The sequence below is a fragment of the Corvus moneduloides genome, chromosome 1 (genome assembly GCF_009650955.1).
Source record: "Corvus moneduloides isolate bCorMon1 chromosome 1, bCorMon1.pri, whole genome shotgun sequence".
In the NCBI taxonomy this organism is placed as follows: Eukaryota; Metazoa; Chordata; class Aves; order Passeriformes; family Corvidae; genus Corvus; species Corvus moneduloides.
The window spans coordinates 72,026,531-72,050,003 of NC_045476.1; the positions used below are offsets into that span (position 1 = coordinate 72,026,531).

Genomic DNA, 23,473 nt, shown 5'->3' on the forward strand with positions numbered 1-23,473 from the left:
CAGATTCAAATTTGGATGAGAATTCAAATTAACATTTACATGGATTCAAATATGATGATTCAACATTGTTCAGTATGGATTCTTCTCCAAATGACAATTTAATCTTCCATACCAGTACATGTAAGCTCTATGCTTCTCTCTGCAGGCCTTGTAAAACTGAAGAATAAACGTAACTCTTCAGCCATTACTGTGCCTAAGAATTATGTGAACTTCAGAGCAAGACGTCCATGTACATTTATAACAAATCAGTTTATGTGGGTGAAGAATGCAGTGGTTAACTTGCTGCTTCACCTCCCTTCCTCACTAACTTTTAAGCATAGAAAGCCTGCTTGCATTACCAATCCAAAACACAGTGTTTCGACCCCAAGTTTGCCATGGCACCCTGTGCAAAATTTGTGTTCTTATGTTTTCCAGAACTTCAGCTGTGCCTTTGTTATAGTTCAGGAAGCTGCTGCTGTTGGCAAATTCAGAGTAAGGAGTTCCATCAGAATACACCAGCTTTAAAAACACTTCTCTGGTTCTAGGGAATTATGACAGTAACCTTGATTCTCCAATCTCTGCTTACTCTAACCCTAATTGTACAGTAGGCACCTTTCGTGGTTTGAAAGATTGAAAGGAACTAATTACATTTAAGTCTTCTATTTAAAGAGCACATGCAGATCTGGAGGGTTTGATACAAATAGTAGAGTGTCTCTTTCCTAAAATACTGTATAAGTAAGTCTTTTTCTTTTCTTTTTTTTTTTTTAAGGATCTGTGTGAGAATGACCACGTTCTTCTGTTTCCCATGCTTCCTAACTGGATCTCAACGTAGCTATAGTTTGGAAGAGAGCAGTAAATATCCTGCTCAGTTATGAGAAACATTTACCAACGCAAAACAGTCTGGAAGAAGATTTCTCTTAAGAAAATCAAAGAGCACAGAACCCTTTGATAAAACAGAAGACATTTAGAGTTTCATAAGCTTTTGGCTGTCTGAGTCTTAAAAAAAATGAACCGTTACACAATTATGAAACAACTGGGTGATGGCACCTATGGCAGCGTGTTGATGGGGAAGAGCAATGAGTCAGGAGAACTTGTGGCTATCAAAAGGTATGTAGCATCTCACTTTAGTAAAGGTGCTTGCAAAATCTTAAAGATTTTCACTTCTGACTTTATTGTTGTCTTCCATTTGAGTAGAAAAGAAAAACGTCCCTTTTAAAAAAGAAATTAACATAACAAAATCTTTTTTTTTTAGTTGAGATGTTTAACAAAGTGATTGTAAGTCAGATTTCAGGTAACTGATCAGTAGAGAGACACATCAGTTTAAGTTACTGATTTACATAGGCTTGTAAAATTGCATGCTGCTTTTGTTCAGTTTGAACATGCTTCCTACTAAAAATGTTAGGTCAGTACCAAAAGAGAAGCAAAAGTGAATGTGATTAATTAGGGAGTCTATTTATATGAATTGTAGGAATAGCAATCTTAACAGGTAGATTTGAAATTCCATCCCAGCCCCCCAAATGTTTTAAGTACTGCATTAAGTTTCACGTGTTGCTACAGTGATAAATAACAGTAACAATCTGGTCAGGTAAATAAAGGCTGTCTCCTTGGATCTAGTGAAGTTGTGTTCTGTGAAATCAAGAGCATTGTCATACTTGCCTTAAAAGATTATTACGAAACAAGAAAAATTCTACTCAAGGAGTAGGGAAGTTCCCTTTTTGTATTCCTAGACAACTGCAAGCAGGATATAAAGTGTAAGTTGAAATACCAGAAATTGTATCTTGCTGAGACTCTTTCCTCTCATTTATGGATTTACGGCAGTAAGGTAATTGTAATATAATTGATTGACTTTTTCTTTAAGAATTTCTGAGTATTTCGGGTTTCTCCATATCTTGCTGGTACTGTTACTGAAGTTAAAATGAATCTAAGCTAAAGAAAGAATCTCCAGTGGATTATTTTAATTATCTTTAGCAAAAGGAACAACATTTTGTGGAAAGTGGTTTTCATTCTCGTGATTTCAGGATTTGGAATTCTATTGTGTGATTTTTACGTTTGGGACTTGAGAGGGGACAGTTTTGCTTAAAGATAGTTTTATTTTAAATGAAAGTCTTGGGTTTAAATTTCTTCACTTTAGGTGCTAGAACTTTACAGAAACACAGCAATGACATTCACAACTTCATTCCAAGATCTGGGCAACACCAAATACCCACATTTGGATTTATGCAGGACTTACAAATAAATATATTACACTGTTATGTATAACAATTAGTTTAGAGGCTATGATGTTGCTTGAAAAAAAAAGGAACCCTTTTTTTTTGAAATTAGTATCTTGGAACAGATTTTTAAAATGATCGAGTCAGCTGTTTAATTAAAATAGTAAGCAATCCAGATATTTTGCAGATTTCAAAAATATAATTTTTTATTTCCCTAGAATATGCAACTTATGCATAAGGATGTGATTTTCCATATTATATGTGCAGTGTCATTGTTGCTTACTTTCTTATTAAAAGCATAATTCAAATGATACAAAGGGGTTTTATGTCCCTTTTCCTTTGGAGTAACATGGTCTCTGGTTGTACTCTAAAAATTTGTTTCAGTGTTTGATGGTTAATCACTGTAAATTTCTAGCAATTCTAAGCGTTGAGTTTGTTTTTATTTATATTGCTGATGGCTATGCTAGAATTTTTAAATTGAGTTCAAAATATAGATAATGCTAGCCTTAGAAAATATCGTTTAGGTTTTCTTTTTCTAAAAGCATTCTGCACTGTTAACTGAAAATACTTTATCTTGGACTTTATTTCAGAATGAAAAGAAAGTTCTATTCATGGGATGAATGTATGAATTTGAGAGAAGTGAAGGTAAAGTGGTGAACATACCACGTTTAAAAATAAGTGTCTGGTTGGGCTTGATGAAGGAAAAGGGCAGCTGCCATGTCCAAGCATAAGGCCAAACTCTGTGAACTCTTTAAATGGTGACAGATTTCACAAAACCATGGGCTGCTGGCACTCCTAGACGTCCTGCTGATTTGTGGAATATCCCACTATTCTGAAGCAGTGGCCATGTCTCATAGCCAAGCCTCTTGCCTTTGAGAAAGAAATTGATTTTGTATGTGTGTATTTCTGTGGTTTACCATCCTCCTCTTCCATTTTAGTTCCAGATTTCTAGCTGTGTATCCATTCCTTGTATTTGGGGTATCTGTAGAAAGCACTGGGAGTTTTGGCTAGCCAAGTGATAGAATAACACTTGAAATCCTGGGCTTAAATTCCAAATCGTTCCATGTTTTGGGCATCTGATTTTCTGTACATACAAAACTCTCTACTAAAGATTTAACTTATTGGAGATTCACACAAATCAGTATGTCCAAAAAGAACATCTGTAAGAGAATCCTTCTTCGTGAAAGTTTCATGCCAAAAAGAAAAAAAAAAAAAAAAAAGAATGCAGGGTTTTCTTATTCAGTTCAGTGATCAAGAGCTCTTACAGCTTCAGATTTGCCTTTCATTGTAGGGAATTAGGTTTTGGTGCTAATCCTTACTCCAGCTCTGAGGTAATCTCTAGAAATAGGCTTGAATTACTATTAATGTAGTTAATTTTTACTTTGAAATTTATTCCAACTGCTGTGTTGTTATTCTTTAAAACAGATTGCAAGATAAATTATGGGGTATCACATGAATATGTTGTGTGGATTCTGTGCTAGAAACTTACATGTTAAAAATTTAGTGCTGGTAAGGAATGAAGGTCACTGTGGGGTTATCTGAAGCCGTATTTTGCTCTGTTGCAGTCTCTGAAGAAGCTAAACCATGCCAATGTAATAAAATTGAAGGAAGTCATACGAGAAAATGACCACCTTTACTTTGTATTTGAATACATGAAGGAAAATCTTTATCAGCTAATGAAGGATAGGTATGTCTTTTTTTCACAGAAAAAGTAGTGTGCTATAATGCTTTATTTAATGATTCTCATACTACCTTGGAGAAGACATTGCAATTTCTGGTTTTGGCTCTTCTTGCAGCCCTGTTGATGTGAACAGGAGTTGCTGCATCTGCTTATGTGAGAGTAGAATTCTGCATTGCTCTGTTACAACACTGCATATTGTAATGCTTTTGGAAATAAGTTCAATCAATTGTTAACAGGAGAGTTTGCATGCCATGAGAGAAATTCCAAAGAGTTGTGTTTTGGTTTTTTTTCTTTTCTTCAATAGCCTTCACTTTAACGTATGAAGGATTGTGTGAACACTGTTTGTGCTATTTTTGCTCACAGGTTTGGCTTAAGGTGGGGATAGTGCATGCATGCATGCTTGTAAGAGCAGCCTACATATAGGCTAACCCTGATATTGCAATCTTGGACAAACAGTACATAGCAAGGCTTAGAAGGGGGACTGAAATAGGACCTGCCTTTTCAATAACATTTTCCTTTGCTGAATTGTTTTGCCTTCAATGCGTATTTCCTTCAGACTTTGTCATACACTTGTATCTCCTAATGTGCCAAGCTCTTGGGTTGACATCCTGAGATAGCTGCTGGTGACATTAGCACAGTGTTAATCTGCAGCTGAGCAGCATTGCTCTTATCAGGGTTCTCTTAAGGGCACCACTGGGTAATGCACCTACTAGTGCTGCACTGTGCCATCTCTGCCTTGTTACACTACTGTACATTCCACGTTCACCTGGTCAAGCGCACTGCTAGCCAACCAGCTTCTACAGAGAGACAGCACCATGAACCTCCTAGCAGGGAAGTTCTGCTGCTGCACTTGAAATGGGTGGGATTAAGGCCCCAGTAGAGTTTTGAAATGAGAGTTGCATCTTTCTTGCTTTGACTTGATGGGTCTGTTTTCATGTGTTCACAATGTGTTATGCAAAATAAAGAAACGTGTGTTCTGAAGATACATTATTTTTCTTAATTATATAAAGTTGTTACCCTGTTTCTTCACAGAAACAAGTTTTTCCCCGAGTCAGTCATCAGAAACATGATGTATCAGATATTGCAAGGGCTGGCTTTCATCCACAAACATGGTAGGTTTCCTACTAGAGTTTAACTGTACAGCACTTTTTTAGAAAATAAGATTGTGCACAGAAATAACTTGAATAAAATAACCCAGCAAGGGCTATTAATCATCTCTAATAAATCGTGGTTACCTGTTTCAAGTGTGGTGCAATTTTAAACTGTGCCTGAAGTTACTCTTTGTTTTCCTGTAACTGGATTTTCCTCTTTCATTTGGAAAGCATTGGATGTTGTTCATTCATACACTGTTCAGTAGTTCTTTCTACTTTAGTTAGAAGATGTATAGACAAACTAAAGAAACTTGTATGCTGTGCTATACTAAACACTTCTGCTTCCTCAAAAAGATCTAATCGAGAAGCATTGATACATCAATACTCTTGTGTTGAGATACTGTGACTAATATGATACTCTACTCTTAGTGAACATAACTTGTTCACTAAGAAAGTCAAACAATATCCTTATCAAATATAACCTGGATTTAAATAGCTTAATAAGTGGGATGTTGCTAGGAATTACAGGCACAGTCTCAACAAGAGGTGAGGTGTGCTCACAAGAACAAAAAGTTTCAGTGTTTGCAAAACTCCTAATCCTCATGTTTAATATCTGTCTGTGAACTGTATTCTAAAATACTGGTAGCAAGCTCTTTTGCCTTTAAAAAGGTAGCAATTTACTCTCATGCTCAACTGCAATTTTTATTTCATAGTTGTTCTTCATGTCACATTAGTATAGTTAAAACTTTCCAGAGACAATAAAATACTAGCTGAAAATAAAATAAGAAACAGTGTTCCTAGTGAGGTTTGATTTGCTTTCAGTGTACCCTGAAGAGGCCTGTCGATGAATTAAATGAATAATTAGTTCTGTTCAGTATTATCAAATACCCAGAAATTGCCATTTTCTTGTCCTTCTGATCAGGATCATATACTGTTCTCTGATTGTTAGCATCCTCTTTTCCTACCTCATTTCTCTGTGATATAAATGAGAATATTAGATTTTAAGAAAAACTTCCAATTTTAAGTTACAATATTAATATTTTGATTTGATCATAAGTGTATAAGGGAATAACAGGTATAATAAATTTGAACATTTTTATTTCATTGTAATAATTTCAGCCAATTTCGTACAATTATTTTCAATTTATGCATGCAGAAATTCAGTGCTTTATTCTAGCAAGTAGAATTCAATCAAATTAATGTATAACATAACAAATTGTGTGTTCCAATTAAACAGTAGAATTAATTTGCTTGGTGACTTAACCACTGCCTACATATAGAGGTCCTCAAGCCAACAGCAAGCCTTGAAGAAGCTTTATGTGCCTGCATTACTAATATTAGTATTTCTGAGCAGGATTTGGATATCCTTTGTTGTCACAATGATAAATAACTAGTTAAAAATCATTCAAGGAATTCTATGAATCAAGTAAACGTGTCAGATGCTCAATTTTCCACTATCCAAAACTGAAAAAGCAGTTGTAGTTTTTGCAGAAGATCTCATTGTGAGACTGGTTTTTCATTTGATGTTGCTGCACTAGCCAATTAATTTTCCTTAGTGTGCTAATGACGGTTTACCTTTGTTAATTTAAGAACACTTGGTGTAATAATCACTGGAGGGAAAATGTGTGCAGTTGTTGGAGGAAGGTTGCAATTATTTTATGTTGAATTTATTAAAAAAAAAACAATTAGGAAAGAAAGAAAAAAGACTGAAAACCACTATATTATTCCAAAACATCCCAAAGTAAATACTGGATTACTCCTATTAGAAGTGCTGCTTAAGAAGTGATTCTGTGATAATTTGCCATTCTTTTCTGTTTGGTCTTCTACAGGATTTTTTCATAGGGATATGAAGCCTGAAAACCTTCTCTGTAGTGGACCAGAACTTGTGAAAATAGCAGATTTTGGGTTGGCTAGAGAACTAAGATCTCAGCCACCTTACACAGATTATGTTTCTACCAGGTGGTAAGTATATCAAGAATTTAATACATTAGCTTAACTAATAACCTTCCTGTGACCATTTTAACTTATCTGTTATTTCCTTCCATCCTCACAGGTACCGTGCTCCTGAAGTTTTGCTGAGATCATCTGTCTACAGCTCACCTATTGATATATGGGCAGTTGGCAGCATAATGGCTGAGTTGTACACGCTCAGACCTCTTTTCCCAGGCACAAGTGAAGTAGATGAAATCTTCAAAATTTGCCAAGTACTAGGGACTCCAAAGAAGGTCAGACTTAAAAAACCTCACACAATTGTATTACAAAGAAAATTAAATCAAATTATTACAAAATATTCAATGTTATCTTTCAGAACATAGGTATTAACTTACTGTTTCAATAGGTTTCCTGCAGACTTACCGTTTTCTCAACTGTATTTCTTTTCAGCTTCCATTAAGGCATGTAATGCTAGTCTTCTCTTGCATATTGGCATCTGTTGAATATCATACCGTTTTGTGTTGCCTTGCTCTCCTCTGATGAAAGCCAGATAAAATTGTTTAATTTAGTTTTTTAAAGCTATTCATAATGGAAGGCAAATCAGAAGTCTCCTAGGATTTAATTTGCCAGAGCCAATTTGCTTTCCCTTCCCGGAAGTGTAATTCTTCTGTGTTGGCACCCAGAATTTGGAACTTGTAAAAGTTACCATAAAAAAGACAAATTATGCTTTTCTTATTTTTAAAGCATAAAAGAAACATTTCATCTCAAACACAGATGTCTCATAAATATTATTAGCAATAAGAAGTAATGGAGGGAAAATGTGCAGTATTTTAGAGAGAAAACAATTATTTGCAGTTATTTTGTGGATGAGCTAAATACTGTTTAAAATTTCAAGGAAGGTTTGGGTGGTGCATATAAAAATGGATGCAATTGTATTTACTTCAGTTTAAAAGTTGTTTTAGCAAGTGGAGGGAAGAACATGCAAGAAATGAATAAGGTTACCTTTGAAATTTTGAATGAACTGAAAAAAAAAGACCATATGCAGTTAAATATTTTTGGAGACTGAAGTAAGAAATGGCAGATGTTTGTCAGTATTTTATGGATGCAAATAGAGATTGGTGGAATAACTGACCAAATACAGTCCATGTAGATCTGAAAAACCTAAGGATGGAGAGAGAAACATCAGTTTCATTAGTGTTCTTACTGATACAAAATTTAGTATAGTTCTTGTCCAGTAAAGGAGCTGTTACCAATAGAGAAGTAAGGAACAGAAAACTTAAAACAGAAATAGATTAAGCTTAGCTAGGAACACGCAGAGCTCGAAGTGGTGGGAAAATATCCAAGAGAACATACTGAGAAACAGGTGCAAACTCATGGCAGAGCAGAGAGGAAAAGATCAGGTGAAGAGTTATAGATATGTTGTGGAAGTGAAAATTGAGTCTAGAGGACTTAGTGAAAATTGGTATGATGTGTAAAACAGTGCTTGCCATGACACAGTTGTGCCTCAGGAATAATGTGCAAGAGGAGCAGTATTTTAAGACTTGAGTTTTCAGATGCAGATGTGAGCTTTTTTAAGCAGATTGCACGTCTAGGACAGTAAGAGGAACATTTTGATGTATATGAAGAATATCTGAAAGACAGCACCGTGCTGGCTTCTGGAACATTTTCACTATACAGCATAAACAAGCTCTGAAGAGCAGGCAGATCAGAGAGAGGTTTTCACTGTGTGCAGTAGCAGAGCAGCACTGAGCTGACTGCTGTGTTTTTTCCTCTAACCTTACAAGGAACTAACAGAAGCAAATCCTGACTGTTTAGAGTCTGTCATTCCCCGACTAGAAAGCTTATTGCTTGGAAAAGCAGGGAGCATTACCAGCTGAGTATTCCAGAGAAAACTGTAACCTCCACTAAAGAACTTAAGAGTTAAGGGCATTGTAAGTCAGCCCTCTAGGATCAGGAAACTGTAATTAATTACTTTGTACCCATCATCTGATGGACAGACTTGGGAATTTTCTCTCCTTGCAACAATGCTAAGGCATTCTTCAGGGAGATTGCTGTGTAAGAGGAGTACTTAAATACGATTATAGGAATTATCACAACAAATAAATCATTTGTTACAAGTACTTACATTCTGAAAAATGTAAGAAGTTATTTTAATAGTCTGATTTTGCAGATAGATTTAAAAATACTATTTTTTCAGTCATGCATTTTCATTTATTCTGTTATCCTGCAATAATGAATTACAGGAATTATGCCCAGAAGCTATCTTCATGCCAGTTTACCTTCCTGTGCTTAAGTCCATAACAACACACCAATGACTTTTGTGAATCTGGGTGTTTTAAATAGTGGCAGGCAACTATTTTGTTTTATTTTATAAATTAAGTTTCTTTCTTTATTTTAATAAATAAATTAAATTGCACTATTCAGATATTGGCAGTGGTGGTGCACTTGGAGTATGTGAATTTAATGAAAAAATTGATGACAATCTCAATAGGAGAGATTAATGAAATGCATTTTCTTTATATGAGGGTTGGCAATGACACTTTAAGTTATTCCAAATTAATTTTCTTTTTATAAATATAAATGTATTTTTCATTTTTGCTCTTGTATTGTTTTTACTTTATCCCTGTGCTTCACCAGTTCAACACGCAGTCCTTGGTACTTTGTTGTAAACTGTTCCTTTATCACTATTTCTAGCAGACAGAATGCCACCAAACTCAATAAAGAAGGACAGTGCAGTGAAGGAGGGAAGTCTTTCTCCATTAATTTAAATGAACAAACTATTCTCTGAGGTGGAATAGGAAGTTGCTTGAAATCTTGAGACTTTTTTTAACCAGATGTGATTTACAATTGTATTTGAGGTTTTATTGTTACCATGGACTGTGCTAACATAGCTAAAACTGTTCTGTGTAAAAATATGAGTAATAGCTATCATGGTACCTTAAGACCAAATTGTATCAAATCAGTCCAGTTTGTCCTGTAGCAGTGTAATAAGCTTGGTGGATAGAGGAAGAGCACTGATATCATACCTTGCCTTCAGTAAGGTTTCTGATGCTGTCGTCCCTCATCAGCATAGTTATATACAAACTGCATGATAAGAGCATACCAGTTTGGAAAGACTTACACAGAGAGTAAGCTTCACTGGCTGTTATTCAAAAGATGAATTGAATAGAACTTGAGTGGTTCTGCATCTGATGAAGTTTTTAAAGTTGTATTGAAGGCCATCTGGTGGAGTAGATTTTGCTACTTAAGCTAGTAGATGGCAGGCTGAGAAGGATTATGTTAGAAAACAAGATTAGAATTTAGAGGGGGGTTTTTTTATGTATAGAAGTAGAGATGCAGCTTTAAAGAAATGTTTTCAGTAGTGATCAGAGTGCTGTACTTAGGCAGGAATAATCAGCTACATAAATAGCTGTGGGTAACCATCCAGCTAACACATCTGTAGGAAAGGCCTTAGGAGCTATTTAGTTTGTTGTATGTCTAAAGACAAATACCATACCAGTGTGTGGAGAAAGGAGTATTGCTCATTAACATATGAACTAATCTTTCTGTTTCACTTGCTATATTATATCCAGTTTAGAGTTTTCCTTTTTAAGAGAGAAAAATCAGAGTCTAGGGAAGAAATAAAACTTTAAAAGCCTAGACCCTAGGAACTGTTTGGGTTTCTTTAGCCTGTGCAAAAAAAGACTGGAAGAAAGGAAAACAAATACACCTTCCAATGTATAAAAAGGCCACTCTAGAGGGAAGAATCAAATACTCCTTCTTGGTGTCTATGGATGATAGGACACTCAACAGTGGTCTTTTATTTTCATATGAGAAACCTCCATTTTTCTAATCTTGAGGAGATTACTCTCTGGAATAGTCTGTATACAGTGGTTGTGGATTGCCAGAAACTGGAAGCTTTTTGAGACTAACACCTGTTGGGAAGGGACAATGGCATGGACTAAATGATCTCTTGAGGTCTTTGATAGTCCTTTAGTTCTATATTCCAAGAATGCAGTTATCAAGCAACAAAGGACTTCAGGGTTTACTTTTGGAAAGTTAAACACTTTAAAAAAAGTTCTTATCTGGCGGTCATGGTTTTTTAATGTTGCAATACTGTCTAGATGTAACTTAAACATTGACTGTCCTAATGGTGGGATCAGTGCTATATTGTATAGGCTGCATCATGGTTATACAACCATGGCATGGTGGATGGAAGGGCCTCACCTCTGCTATTTCCATAAAGAGGGTGTGTTGAAGTTAGCTGTTGGGCTCATTTCTGTGGCAGATGGGATGTTCAGTACCATTCCTGGTACTGCTGCACTCTTGTCTCCTTCAAATAGATGTGTCCAAGTGTGTTATTCATGGTGATGATTCCACCTTTAGCTACAGGAGACCTCAGGAGGACTGCCATTGGAGACTGATGCTGCATTCACTGGTGTTGTAATAATTGTCATAGAAAACAGGAATGCTTGTTTTCAACTATATAGGAAGGAGCTGTGCACACCAAGCACAACTACAACTGCATTAAATTTTACCTAAGTACCTCTTCGTTCTTTTTTGGTGCTGATTTTTCTTTCCTTTGAAACAGAGTGACTGGACAGAAGGATACCACCTTGCTTCTGCCATGAATTTCCGTTTCCCACAATGTGTCCCTATAAGCCTAAAAACTCTCATCCCAAATGCAAGCAATGAAGCAATACATCTTATGAGTGACATGCTGAACTGGAATCCAAAGAAGAGACCTACAGCAAGTCAGGTCTGAGTACATGAATGATTAAGTATAAGACTGAATTTTATTGCATTGTTAAAAAATTGTAGATACAGAAACCAATTGATTACCATAATAGTGATGGCCACAAATGTCTCCTCATTTTGAACACTTTGGTGGGAATGAGACTAAGTGGTGAGAAGAGAAAGTTCTAAACCTGGCTCAGCAGACATCAGAAACTCTTCAGTTATTTCTGCAATGCTGTCTTCTATATTGGCATATCTTAAAACTCTCTCTGTACAGGACAGAGAAATAGCTGAGGTGCAAGTGTTTCAATTGTATCTATCAGACACTTCTGCCACTTCTGTTTTCCTCCCCATCTGTACAAAGGGAGGTACTGAAAACTTCGAAAGCCTTGCTTTTTGTAAAGCCACAGATAGAATGCAGTATGGAAGAGCTAAGGACTATTTTTACTTGGAATGTGAATTGTACGAAGTTACATGGAAAGAACTCTATGAAGAACATACCAATAGGCCACAAAGGTCACAATTTTTCTCTGAGTTAATTTTCAAAAAACATATTTCAAGGACTGAAGATGGTTACATTCTGTGCGGGTTTTTTTTATTATTCATACCTAATGTAATCCTATTTAGAAGGTATAAAAGAGGATACAATTGGGAAAGAAAGGACATATTGCAAGTTATTCTAGGTGGATGTAATGGAAGTGATTCAGAAACATTCAGCAGATGGTACCAAACAGAGCAACCATTTCTCTCCTCTTTATAAAGCATGTCTATTGTACAGTGATGGACATCTGTCTGTAGTCCAGTACTATGTACCTCTACACAAAATACTGTATGGTGCTTTACAAAACAAATAACTAGCTTTTAACCAAGTGAGTAATTGAGGAAGCAGCTGCAGCAGTTGTGTAATCCACAGTCAGATGGAAGAGTTTAATGTATATACATGGCAATGTGTTCAAAGGCAGCGATTCTTGAGTGCAGCTGAGGCAAAACATGTCTTTGAGAACTAACAAAGAGTGGGATCCTACCCAGAAGGATTAGCAGAGTGTGTTGTTTTGATATAGGAGGAGATGAGTTACTAAGGTGTGTCCATGCTCTACATCTAGCAGAGGATATGGAAAGGTCAGAGGAAAAGGATCAAATAAACATCTGCCTTAAGACAGACACTGTATTTTCTTAATAAACACTATGAAGGCACAGCAAGCACAACGTATTTTAAAGAAAAGCAAAAGCTGGTGATAAGAAAAATGGGGGAGAAACCTTGCTCATTAACATCCTCTAATTGTAGAACCCAGACATGGCAATCATCTCACTTCTGGTGTTTTTGATGTTGTTGGTTTTGTTCTGGTTTTAATTAAAAACCTCAGCCTACTCATTGAGTTGCCAAAGCACGGTCAGCAGGGGAAACATATAATAAGGCATGTGGTCAAGATAGTGGGGACTACTTCTTTTAAAATTGAAATTTTTTACTGCATAAATATAGAATGGTGTTGGATGTATAATGCACCTCAAAACACAGACTCCACCTAGCAATAAAGAAGGGAACAAAAGGGTATGACTGCTGTCATATGTACAAATGGATCAATATTACTAAGTTCTGTGATGGGAAGAGTTTGAAATACAGAACTGCTAGTTCTCAATATAGACTTTATGTATGATCTCGTTCTGCATCCGTCTTTCATTTGTGCTGAAAAGCTTGCTCAAATGTTTCAGAAACCTACTTTGATCCTTGATGAGGTTACCGAAGTCAAATTTTTGAAGTAAAGTTAGTGTGTTATATCTTCTTCTGCAGGCTTTGAAGTACCCTTACTTTCAAGTTGGCCAAATTTTAGGACCTCCTCCACAGTATCTGGAGAAACAGACTCCTGTTAAACCGGTTCAGCCAACAGAGCCAAAGCCATCTTTACCTAAACTGGAAGCTAAGCCAGAACCTCTGTCTTCACCTGATTTATCTGACAAAACACAGCCACAGCCTCTGCCAAAGGTTAACCACCAGCCCCTCCAGCAAATTCAGTTGCCTCAGAACACAGCTAACCAGCAAGTACCAAAGCAGCAGCAGCCACAGGCACAACCACTTTTTCCAATTATCAATAAAAACTCATCGCCTGTAAGTTGTCTTCAATAACTACATAGATGGTTTTATTACAAGTTCTTTGTTTATTCAGCCAGGTGATGCCTCGAAAATTGGTATGTTTTATTAGAGGAGATACAGATAGATAACTAGGGACTAATTGAGGATATAACTGCCTGCTTATTAAAATTTTATAGCAAGTTAGAAGAATAGATTGCTTGTAATAACATTCATTTATAATAGCCCTCACTGACATGCTTATGCAGTAATGGAGTTGAAACAGCTGTCACTTACTGACCTTTGAGAAACAATTCACAACAATACTGTCAGTACACAATAGAGAAGTGGAAAGGGAGAACTTCACTTGCCTCATGCAGGAGAATATCCAAAAATATCCCGTTTCTAACCTTGTAAGAATTTAGCAATTAAGATTTTTAGGAAGATGACTAGTAAACTTTGGTTTGTAACTTCTGTTTTGCTTTTGACTTGTACTCACTGAACTGCAGTACAAAGTATGTTAAAAATAATACGTATTCAGAGAATACTGGAAAGCAAATGATAGTCAGATGGAAGGACAGTTTTGAAATTTAGTAATTTCATTGGAACAGAATGTTAAAGAAAAGGCCTGACCGGTTTCTTTCATTTGCTGTATTTACTTTGGGGGCACAGCAGTGTTCTGCACCACTGTGCTCTATTTCTTGACAGTTCATCTACCACTGTTTAGAGCATGAGTTCAGCAAGATGCCAGTAATAGGGGTTGAGCACTGAACTAGGTTTGCAAACAGAATGTTAACCTCACTGCTTCGGGTAGACTTGAGCAATTTAAGGATAACAGTCCAAAAGAACTACACTCCAAATACATGCTGGCATTATTATTATGTTTTGTGCTTAAAGTCATAATGAGACTATGACCAAAACAGATAGATACAACACACTGGGAAAAATTCTCTCAAAATCTGTAAGCAGTAGTCAGGAGTTATACTAGATACAAAGTATAAAATTTTAGAATTGAAGTGCTTCTTTTTATTATTATTATTTTAACTTTTTTTTTTTTAAATTTAAAATAGAAACAAGCAGCTAGTGGCCCTCTGAATGGTGTACTAGGTCCTAAAACCTGCAGAAGACGGTGGGGTCAGACTTTGGTAAAGGCTATGGATAGCTGGGATGACTTGGATGACCCTGAATTTGGAATGTCATGTTCAAAGAAGCCTAGCATTGCACTGTCAAAAGAAAAGAAAAACAAGGAATTTCTTTTTAGGTAGGTCCTACAATTATAAAATCACAGTTTCTTTTAGTAAACAGTATCCATAAGTAGATTTATAGGTTGATTAAGACAAGTCTATAAAAATTCAAGTCACCAAAATTCTGCAAGAATGCCAAGAGTTGTATGAGCAGATCAGCTTTGGGTGTGTTGCTATAGTGGCGGTAATCTCCATACAGAATCAAGTTTATTTTCAGGTACTATATGGTTCAGGTGTTTGTTGTGTATTTAAGAACCTGTTTCACTAAAATTTGGCATACTGACATCATTTCCTTTGTGGGTTAAGTGGTACTGTGTTCTGCCATTTTGCCACATTTGCTTTAATTCCATAGTGTTGGATACATTTCTTTCTTCAAATCCCAGGTCAGGCTCTCGTGAGGTGTTATGTTTGACTGTTACTTTGTGGAAACAGACTCTACTGATAGAAGTAGGATAAGTGAAGAGCACTGTATTCTTCAGGCTAAGGTCAGCTTGTGATATTCTGGGCTGGACTTGTTGGTCACATGGTTTGAAAATTTTGATTTTTCAGTGTGCCAGAACCAAAAGCTTCATGCTGTATCCAGCCAGGAGGGGAAAACAAAACAGTTCTGATGAGAAATGATTCCGAAAGATCAAATACATCAGCAAAAGATTACTATATAAACCAATCAAGATATCTGCCTGGTAAGGTTAAAAGTCAATACATGTAGAAAATACAAGCTGTGCACAATCCACATACAGTACATTTGAGCTTTAGATTTCTCACTGGATAATTTTATTGTTCATAACATGGCTAAATTTTCAAATTTTGGACTAAATGCCTTTCCCAGAACAAACCTCATCACAATTGATGCAGCAGTTCCTGGCTATGTAAATGTGGCAGGACCCCAACCAACATTGCTTGTACACCATAAAAGTTCACAGGCCCTCTTATGACCAGTAACATAAAAAATCCTCAGTAATATAAAGCCAACATCTCTTGGGTTACTAGGAATATATCCTGATTAACCCATAAGGAGGTGTATGTGAGGACTAAAGAAATTACATATATTTTTTTCATCAGGAACCGTAGTGGTAGGATTAAGAGTAATGGATTCAAATTGCAAGAGGGGAAATTTAGAAAATATATACAGAAGAAATCCTTTACTATGAGAGTGGTGAGGCACTGGACAGGTTGTCCAGAGAAACTGTGGATGCCCCATCCCTGGCAGTGTTCAAGGCCAGGTTGGGTGGGGCCTTGAGCAACCCAGTCTAGTGGAAGGTGTCCCTGCCCATGGCAGGGGAGTTGGAATTAGATGATCTTTAAGGTCTCTTTCAACCCAAACCATTCTGTGATTCTATGATTTTATATCATGCATATTTACCAATTTTGCAGTGTCAGCATGTTTGGGGTTTTCTGAACGTAAGTTCTGATAAACACAGTCCCCTTCCTTGTACAAAGTGTTTAGAAATATCCAGCCACTGGCATTGGTAGGAATTCCCACACTCACTTCCTTTCCTAAGGTAGTCATCTTTCTTTAGAAATAGATATCTTAGTCCAAATCTGGGTGATTTTATCAGGAAAATAACATGATATTATGTAATTACTGGGATTTAGAATGGAAAGAAGGAGAAAGCAAAAAGAATGTTTCCTTTAGTTAGTATTCTGAATATATTCTATAATCGAATTATTTTCTTGGTGTCTCATTTAGTATCTTCTATTTGTTACCATGGTGGTTTGTACAATTACAGTAATCATATCATGACTTCTGTAATCCACATGTGAGAATTTAGGTGGCTCACAAAGGAATTCCCCATTGTCGGGGAAGTTGTTTTGTTACAACATATGATTAATTTGTCAGGAATTCATTAGGGTAGTGGTGACTTCTGAATATGAAATCACTTCTTGAATGTTAAATAGGATGCCCAGAGACTCTACAGTTCAAGTCCAAAAGAAAAGAAAATTACAAAGGGCGAGGAACTTCCCTATCTAAAGGTAACACAAATGGAAGGGTCATGTGTATTTCTTACCTTTTTTCAAGCACAATTCAATGTCTCTGTGGTTTTCAATGAGAAAGGCGTAGATGTAAAAAATAATTAATTTCGACATGTAAGGGAATAATAGGTCCAAAGAACATAGTTGTTATTTATCCCTATTACTTTAGTTCTGCACCCAGTAGATCTGGGAGGTGCTTTCATGTGTTGTAATCCCATTAACTCTTGTAATGCTTGTAACATGCTGAAGTAACAAGAACATCTTTGTCCTACTTTTTAACTTAACCCTTGAAGAAATAGTTTATTTTCAGCCTTGGGAACCCCAGGTTTTGATAGGTATTTTTAATTTGTGTGTTCCTTTTTTTACAGACAAAAATATCAATTATGAGATTATAGTTTTATAGAAACCAAGTAACTCTACTGAAACATCTTTTTAAATTCCTTTTCAAAGCATGAAGAGAATTGTTCTTAAATCAGTGTTACTGGTTTTCATGGTTCAGCTTAAAAATCTAATCAATGGACATGGTTAATTTACAGTTATGGTGTTTTACATCATAAGACAAAAAATTCAGTGTTGGTTTTCTGTTCTAGAAATGTCATTTATTGGTTGAATTATGTTTGAAATTTGGTATTTATAACATTTTCCTTTATTTGTTTTCTAAGGTGTAAACCCGAAGACTGTCTCTTTAGCAGCAGTCAATAAGGAAGGATCACACAGAACCTGGAACAACCAGTTGTTTTCTAAATCACTGGCAAATGCTGGGGGAGGATTGACTTACAGCAGAAATGCTACAGGTAAAAGTGTAATTGTAAATGGTCACATTATATCTTCTTGTACTTTATTTAATTACTTTAGTTAAGGCCATCTGGTTTAACTTAAGCAGTTTAGCTTAGACTCTAGGCTCTCTTTTTTTCTTGTTTTAGTGAAAGACTCTTAAAATAACAACTTTTTCATATGTGAAATTACGTATTTTGCTTTCAAAACATTAGGAAGGTGCAGACCAACCCCTACCTATAAAGTTCTGTCAAGATAAATTTTGTATATAATCCACTGAGACCATTATTTTACTATATTTAAGCAAGTAGTTTCACCTCATTACTACCTGCTCCCTGTGCCATGGAACACTATCAAACAGCAGTGTCACCCATGAAAACAAAGTGGTGGGTGATGTACTCATGTAATAGAAGTGCTGCCTAATATTTTAGACATGTCTTTTATCAATTTTGGCCTTGTCCTAAAGCCTTTGCTGCAAGAAAAGTCTCCTTATTTCCAGGAAAGAACTTTCAGTGAGACTATATTTTGTGAAGAACACTATTATCAGCATCTTACAGAGTGAGTGCCAACACTAGTTAAACACTTCATCTAAGATTTCACTGAGGAAAGCATCAGACTCCGGACTGAAATCTGTCTTTTCACCACCAAGCCCTGTACTTCAGGTACACTGTCCCTGTTACAGGAGGTTACCTTGTTAACAACTCTGCAGCCATTGTCCAGCTAGCACGAGTCACTCTCCAACACTTACTTGCCAATAAACCTCCCAGCTTTACATGCTTGTACAGCAAGAACTTCAGAAGGTTTGCTTACATGCAGATGCTGCACCCCTTTTTAACAGAACTTTAGTAGCCATTCTGCAGTGTCAACAAACCTGATCTTCCCCTCTGAAGGTCAGGTGAGCTGAAGTTGTTCATCTGAATTAACGTGCAAGATTTTAGAAAGTGGAAAAATAACAGCACCTACCAGAATTTTTTGTGGAATAGAAGAGGTTTTTTAAAGCTGTCATCATGTGTATCATTTTGGTTTTCTGAAATAGAGCATCCATCTGCCTCAGAAGTAATTTATTGATAAATAAGCTTGCAAGGGAATCAGGCACAGAAAGGCAAACATCTGCTTCCAAATGTTTTCACTGATAGTCTAGACATAGACTTACTGAACTGCACTAAAGATAAAATTAAGATGAATACTAATGGTAGAAATCCTGCATTTGTCTTACTACCAAGAACTTGAAGAAACAAAGCACTAAAACTGATTAATTTTTATATTTGAAAATACTTGGTATTATTTCTATCCGTATCTTAAATTGCATGTGATGTTTTATATACTGGGGAGACAGCAACATTTAAGACAGACACACATGAAACCAGGATAGATGGATCATGGAAATACAATACATGTAAATTATAATTTTTCTCTTTTCATAGTGAAAATCTGAAAGTTGACACTGCTGTGTTTAAATAACTATGTATAGTTTATTTAAGTGGGTTTTGGTTTTTTTCCATCAGCCACAATATTGCTCTCAGGCAAAATAAGATAAGAGCAAATAGCTACAAGTGCTTTATTTATGAAGGATTGTAAGTTTATGATCAGTCAACTTTGCAGATATGACCAAGTCCTTGAAATTGTAAATGGAGTGTGATTGCATTGTTGGTAAGTCATATTGGTAGTCCATAATTAGAATGGACTTTGTAGAGTAACTTGGAGTAACATTTCCTGCTTAAGAAAACAAGAATAAGACATTGTAGTTACTAATGTGTCAGATATTCATTCTTGCTTCCTTTTTTTCCCTCCTCATTTCTTTTGCATCACCTAGATTGGTTCTTCATACCCTTTTTCTAAAGGTCTGTCCTTCCATCTTTTTCTTCCTTTAATTTTCCTTGTCTACAGATGAGAACTTAATTATACCTATTGAAAAGCTATCATGCAAAGAAAGGTTGAACGAAAAATTAGAGGATCCAAAAGGTAATTTATAGCAATTACAGCCTGGTTCTTTGTACATTTCCTACTTAAGTTTTACAGTTTCTTGTAAAAAAATTACACTTATAATGCAAGTTCCTGATGATCGTATATTTCCATTTTCAGTTGCAATCTTTTTTGTCAAACCTTGCTCTCTTCATTATGGCTTCTTCGGGATTCTTGGAACTTACTGTGCTTTAAAAGGCAGATAATACTTTAGTAGCCTAATTATAATCCACAGCAGGTCACTGGATAATGGTGAAGAAGTGATCCTAATGCAGCACGTGCATCTCCCCTCAGGGATGAATTGTTCACGACAGTACTCAGGACTTGCACCATTTCCTACATTTGGATTCCCTACTTGTTACACTGATCTTACAGTGCTGTGGTTGCACAGGTTTTGGTGGAGTTACCTTACAGTAAAAGGGAGGAACCTCAGGATTCCAGGCAGTCTAGTTTGTGCCTTATAGTTCCACTGCTCTGAGCTCTGACATTATCACACAGGTCTGGGAATGTTGGTGTGAAGAGGAATATTATGGTATTGCACAAAGATTTAGGAGACAGAAAAACTGGGAAAGCAGATACTCTGTTTTTCTGCAACTACCACTTGAAGGTGTGATGAATATGCTCACACTTGATAAAGGTCAAAATAAACTACTGTGTATAACCTTCTACTTCACAAATTTAATACTACTGAGCACAGAACCATACCACTACAGAAAAGCATTTCTCTCTGGACATTGTGCCAGCATAGTCGTAACACTGTCCCAAATGATGACAGACTTTAAGAAGGTAAGAAATTTTCTTGGACTAGGGAGTGTAAGTATTGTAACAGATCACTCTTCCACTGGACCCTAATTTCAGTACTAATTTTTTGTGTACATGCGCAATGTACTTCCAAATTAGGATGGTTATGTCAACCTTCTCAGGCTCGTGCTGCTTTAAAGAAAGATCTGGACCAAAACTAGGCACAAACAGAATTATAACCAGGGTTAAAGAGAGAGGATAATTGGGTCTGACTTTTATAACAGGCCTTCAACTGTGGGAACTGTCAAAGTCAACTTCAAGTGGTGCACCACTTTCCACAAGGGAAGTTGGGTTCCATTCTTTTAGATAGATTTAGGCCAAACATGTTGAGCATAAGAGTAGTACTGAGCACTAGTTAAACTAGCTTCCAGTAAAGCAAGTAGATGTAAACAAAAGGTAAGATCCTACATTTCTCTGCAACTCAGTGTAAACCTTTCTATGTGGTCTTAAGTTTAAAGGAAGTACTAATAAAATGTTCACCCTGCTCTTTGTCTTTATTCCTGATGAATTTTTGTCTCCTAAGTGCTGGAAAGGGTCCAACTAATATACAAAGCAAAGAATGAATTCAATGAAAGAATGTTTTTAAAGAGACGAGCACTAGGGAGTTTTTAAAGAACGCTCATACTTGGTACTCTTGTATTTGTGGTACGGCAAATATAATTTGAAGTGACTATAAAAAGTAGGCAAAGTTTTCTGAATGCAGCTGAAAATTCTAAAATTCTGTAATGTCAACAGGAAATCCTGGCTTTGTAAGTAGTGGTGCTTACAACCCATTGGGACTGTACACCTCTTCCTTCCATAAAAAAGAAGTTGGATCAGCTGGACAAAGGATACAGCTAGCACCTCTTGGTGCACCTGTATCAGGTAAGAAATATTCTTTTATTACTCATATCCAAGACAAAGAGAAATATTCATTTTCCATGCTTCCTAAGAGGAGATGTATTAGCCCTTGGTAAGGTTTTCCTCAAGTTTTGTAAATAAAATTTTAGGGCATAAATTCTTAATATAAGCGAGCTGCATGTAGGTGTCTAGAGGCTGTCCTGATAGTTAGAGAAACTACTGCTACTAACATTTGTTAGATAAACGAGAAAATAATTACAAAAGGTGTAAAGAAGATTTGGACCATTCATTGAACTACAGTTCATTAGTGGTGATGGGCTAAGCAGAACTGTAAAATCATGTAACTGCACAACTGTGTAGTAAATGGTCGTGTAGTTGGGACTCCATTCATCTGATTCACTGCTGAAACACAACTGCAAGAGTTGGTTTGTCACAATGCATGGATCAAGAAGTTCATAGGAGGACAAAATCTGCAACTCTCTCTAGACTGCTGTGAATAGTGCAAAAAAAAAAAAAAGGAATCACATGTGGTGTTCCAAAGGGAAATAAATTTACTGTTAATCTGTAATTACAAATTGAATATATGTAGTAGAAGTCAGAAGGCTGGCAGATGGAGGTCAATTAAGAGACTCTTCCATGTTCTGGAGAAGAACAAGAATCTTATTGCTCAAACCACTCATATTTAGCTTAAAGTCTTCAGACTTGTATGGGAAGAGAGATAAGGATAAAGCAAATGGCAGGTTTTATCTCCTAGATGTCAGTATTTGAACATTAACATTTTTGGTGACCCTTTGCTTTATATTATCGAAAATGTAATAAGTTATGCTCTCAATTGTTTTTGCTCTCTTTATTTTTTCTGTTAAGTTTTTTAATGCCATAATTTAAATAATTTAATGTAGTATAAAGATCAATTTTTCTGAGGAAAATGCCAGGAAAAGTGACATTTATTGCCAAGATAGTGTAGGCTAGAATCATACTTGCTGATGAAAGATAGGGAATGCCAGCATAAAATAAAGAGGTGGAGACCTGACCCCAAATTTCAGCTCATTGGTGTTCCCCCTTTTTAAATGTCTTGATCCTCACCTGTTCCTTAACAGGTTCAATCCACTGTTGAAAAACAGTACCAAAAAATAGGTGGTTTTCTCTAAGGATCAGAATGATACCTAGGCACCAAAAAAACCATTCAATTTAAATGTTAAATTTTGTTTTAAAGAGTATCAGTACATAAGACTAAACTACAAAAGTAGGAATAGAAGGGACAGGATCTGCCTTAGGAATGCTAAGGAAACAAGGAGTATAGCAGGAGTCTGGATAAAAGAGGTCCCAGCTGGCTGATTTTAAAGGCTTGGGAAAATGGCTGAATTGGTCATGAACATGATGAAATGTCAGCCCTCGCAGCAGAGCAATTACTTTAACCACATGAAACTTGAGGAAGTAGCAACTACGTGAAATGTCAGAAGGGGAAATCTGAATAGGAAGACCAGGAATACAGTAGTGCACTACTGCTAGTGCCTGAGATCAGGTGGGTGCCAACATTAAGAGAGAAAGAAAGCCTTCAGACTTGGAATAATTCCTATTAAATCAATGGAGAAATGGGAAATGGAGCAAAGACGACTTGCCACCAAGTACACCAGGAGTTCTGAGCTAAGCAAGAAGGGAATAAAAGGCATAAAATCTCAAAAGGAACAAGAGGGTCCCCAGAAGCTGTCCTTCAGGCTAAGCTGTCTGAATCTTAATAAATTTATCAATGTTATAATGACATGCTTTTAAAAATATTTAAGATAGAGGAAAGAACACTTTCATTCTGCAGCAGTGTTGTAATAAGAGATACAGAGTTGTTGGCATTTGCATCAGCTTTTCCACTGAATTTCATTCTCAGTGTTTTCTTGAGGGATTGCTGCAAAACAACTATTCAGTAGGTGAGAATAATACACACAAACTATAGGAAAAAATGATCTTATCTCAAAACAAGCATAGACAGCATGCTCTCAGGCACATGGTGTGATCCTTGGGGTTGTCCTGTGTGCAGCCAGGAACTGGACTCTTTGATCCTTGTGGGTCCCTTCCAACTCAGGATGTTTTATGACATACAGGAGACCAAAGCATCCTCAAGGATCCTACATTAGCATCCTTGAGGACCATAAGGCATCTGTGAGCTCTCATTCTTTTCTCTGTAGAGGAGTAAAATACCTTTTAGTCATAAC

The 23,473-nt window shown here is 36.3% G+C and overlaps 1 protein-coding gene across 9 annotated transcripts in view; it reads left to right on the forward strand.

Moving 5' to 3' along the window:
• The window catches only part of MAK (male germ cell associated kinase), a 30,732-nt gene that overhangs the window by 4,490 nt on the left and 2,769 nt on the right, over positions 1 to 23,473 (forward strand). For 5 of the 9 annotated variants that reach the window (XM_032115619.1, XM_032115589.1, XM_032115578.1 and 2 more), the window contains 14 exons: positions 749 to 1,086; positions 2,780 to 2,834; positions 3,755 to 3,876; positions 4,903 to 4,982; positions 6,791 to 6,923; positions 7,015 to 7,186; positions 11,464 to 11,631; positions 13,399 to 13,713; positions 14,745 to 14,935; positions 15,468 to 15,601; positions 16,818 to 16,892; positions 17,555 to 17,686; positions 19,554 to 19,628; positions 21,165 to 21,293. In XM_032115619.1, coding sequence (XP_031971510.1) covers positions 986 to 1,086; positions 2,780 to 2,834; positions 3,755 to 3,876; positions 4,903 to 4,982; positions 6,791 to 6,923; positions 7,015 to 7,186; positions 11,464 to 11,631; positions 13,399 to 13,713; positions 14,745 to 14,935; positions 15,468 to 15,601; positions 16,818 to 16,892; positions 17,555 to 17,686; positions 19,554 to 19,628; positions 21,165 to 21,293 — 1,882 coding nt within the window. In that variant the 5' untranslated portion in view covers positions 749 to 985. Of the gene's footprint in view, positions 1 to 748; positions 1,087 to 1,453; positions 1,731 to 2,779; positions 2,835 to 3,754; positions 3,877 to 4,902; positions 4,983 to 6,790; positions 6,924 to 7,014; positions 7,187 to 11,463; positions 11,632 to 13,398; positions 13,714 to 14,744; positions 14,936 to 15,467; positions 15,602 to 16,817; positions 16,893 to 17,554; positions 17,687 to 19,553; positions 19,629 to 21,164; positions 21,294 to 23,473 lie in introns of those variants that run through there. The other 4 variants (XM_032115647.1, XM_032115638.1, XM_032115629.1 and 1 more) reach the window with 4 other exon arrangements.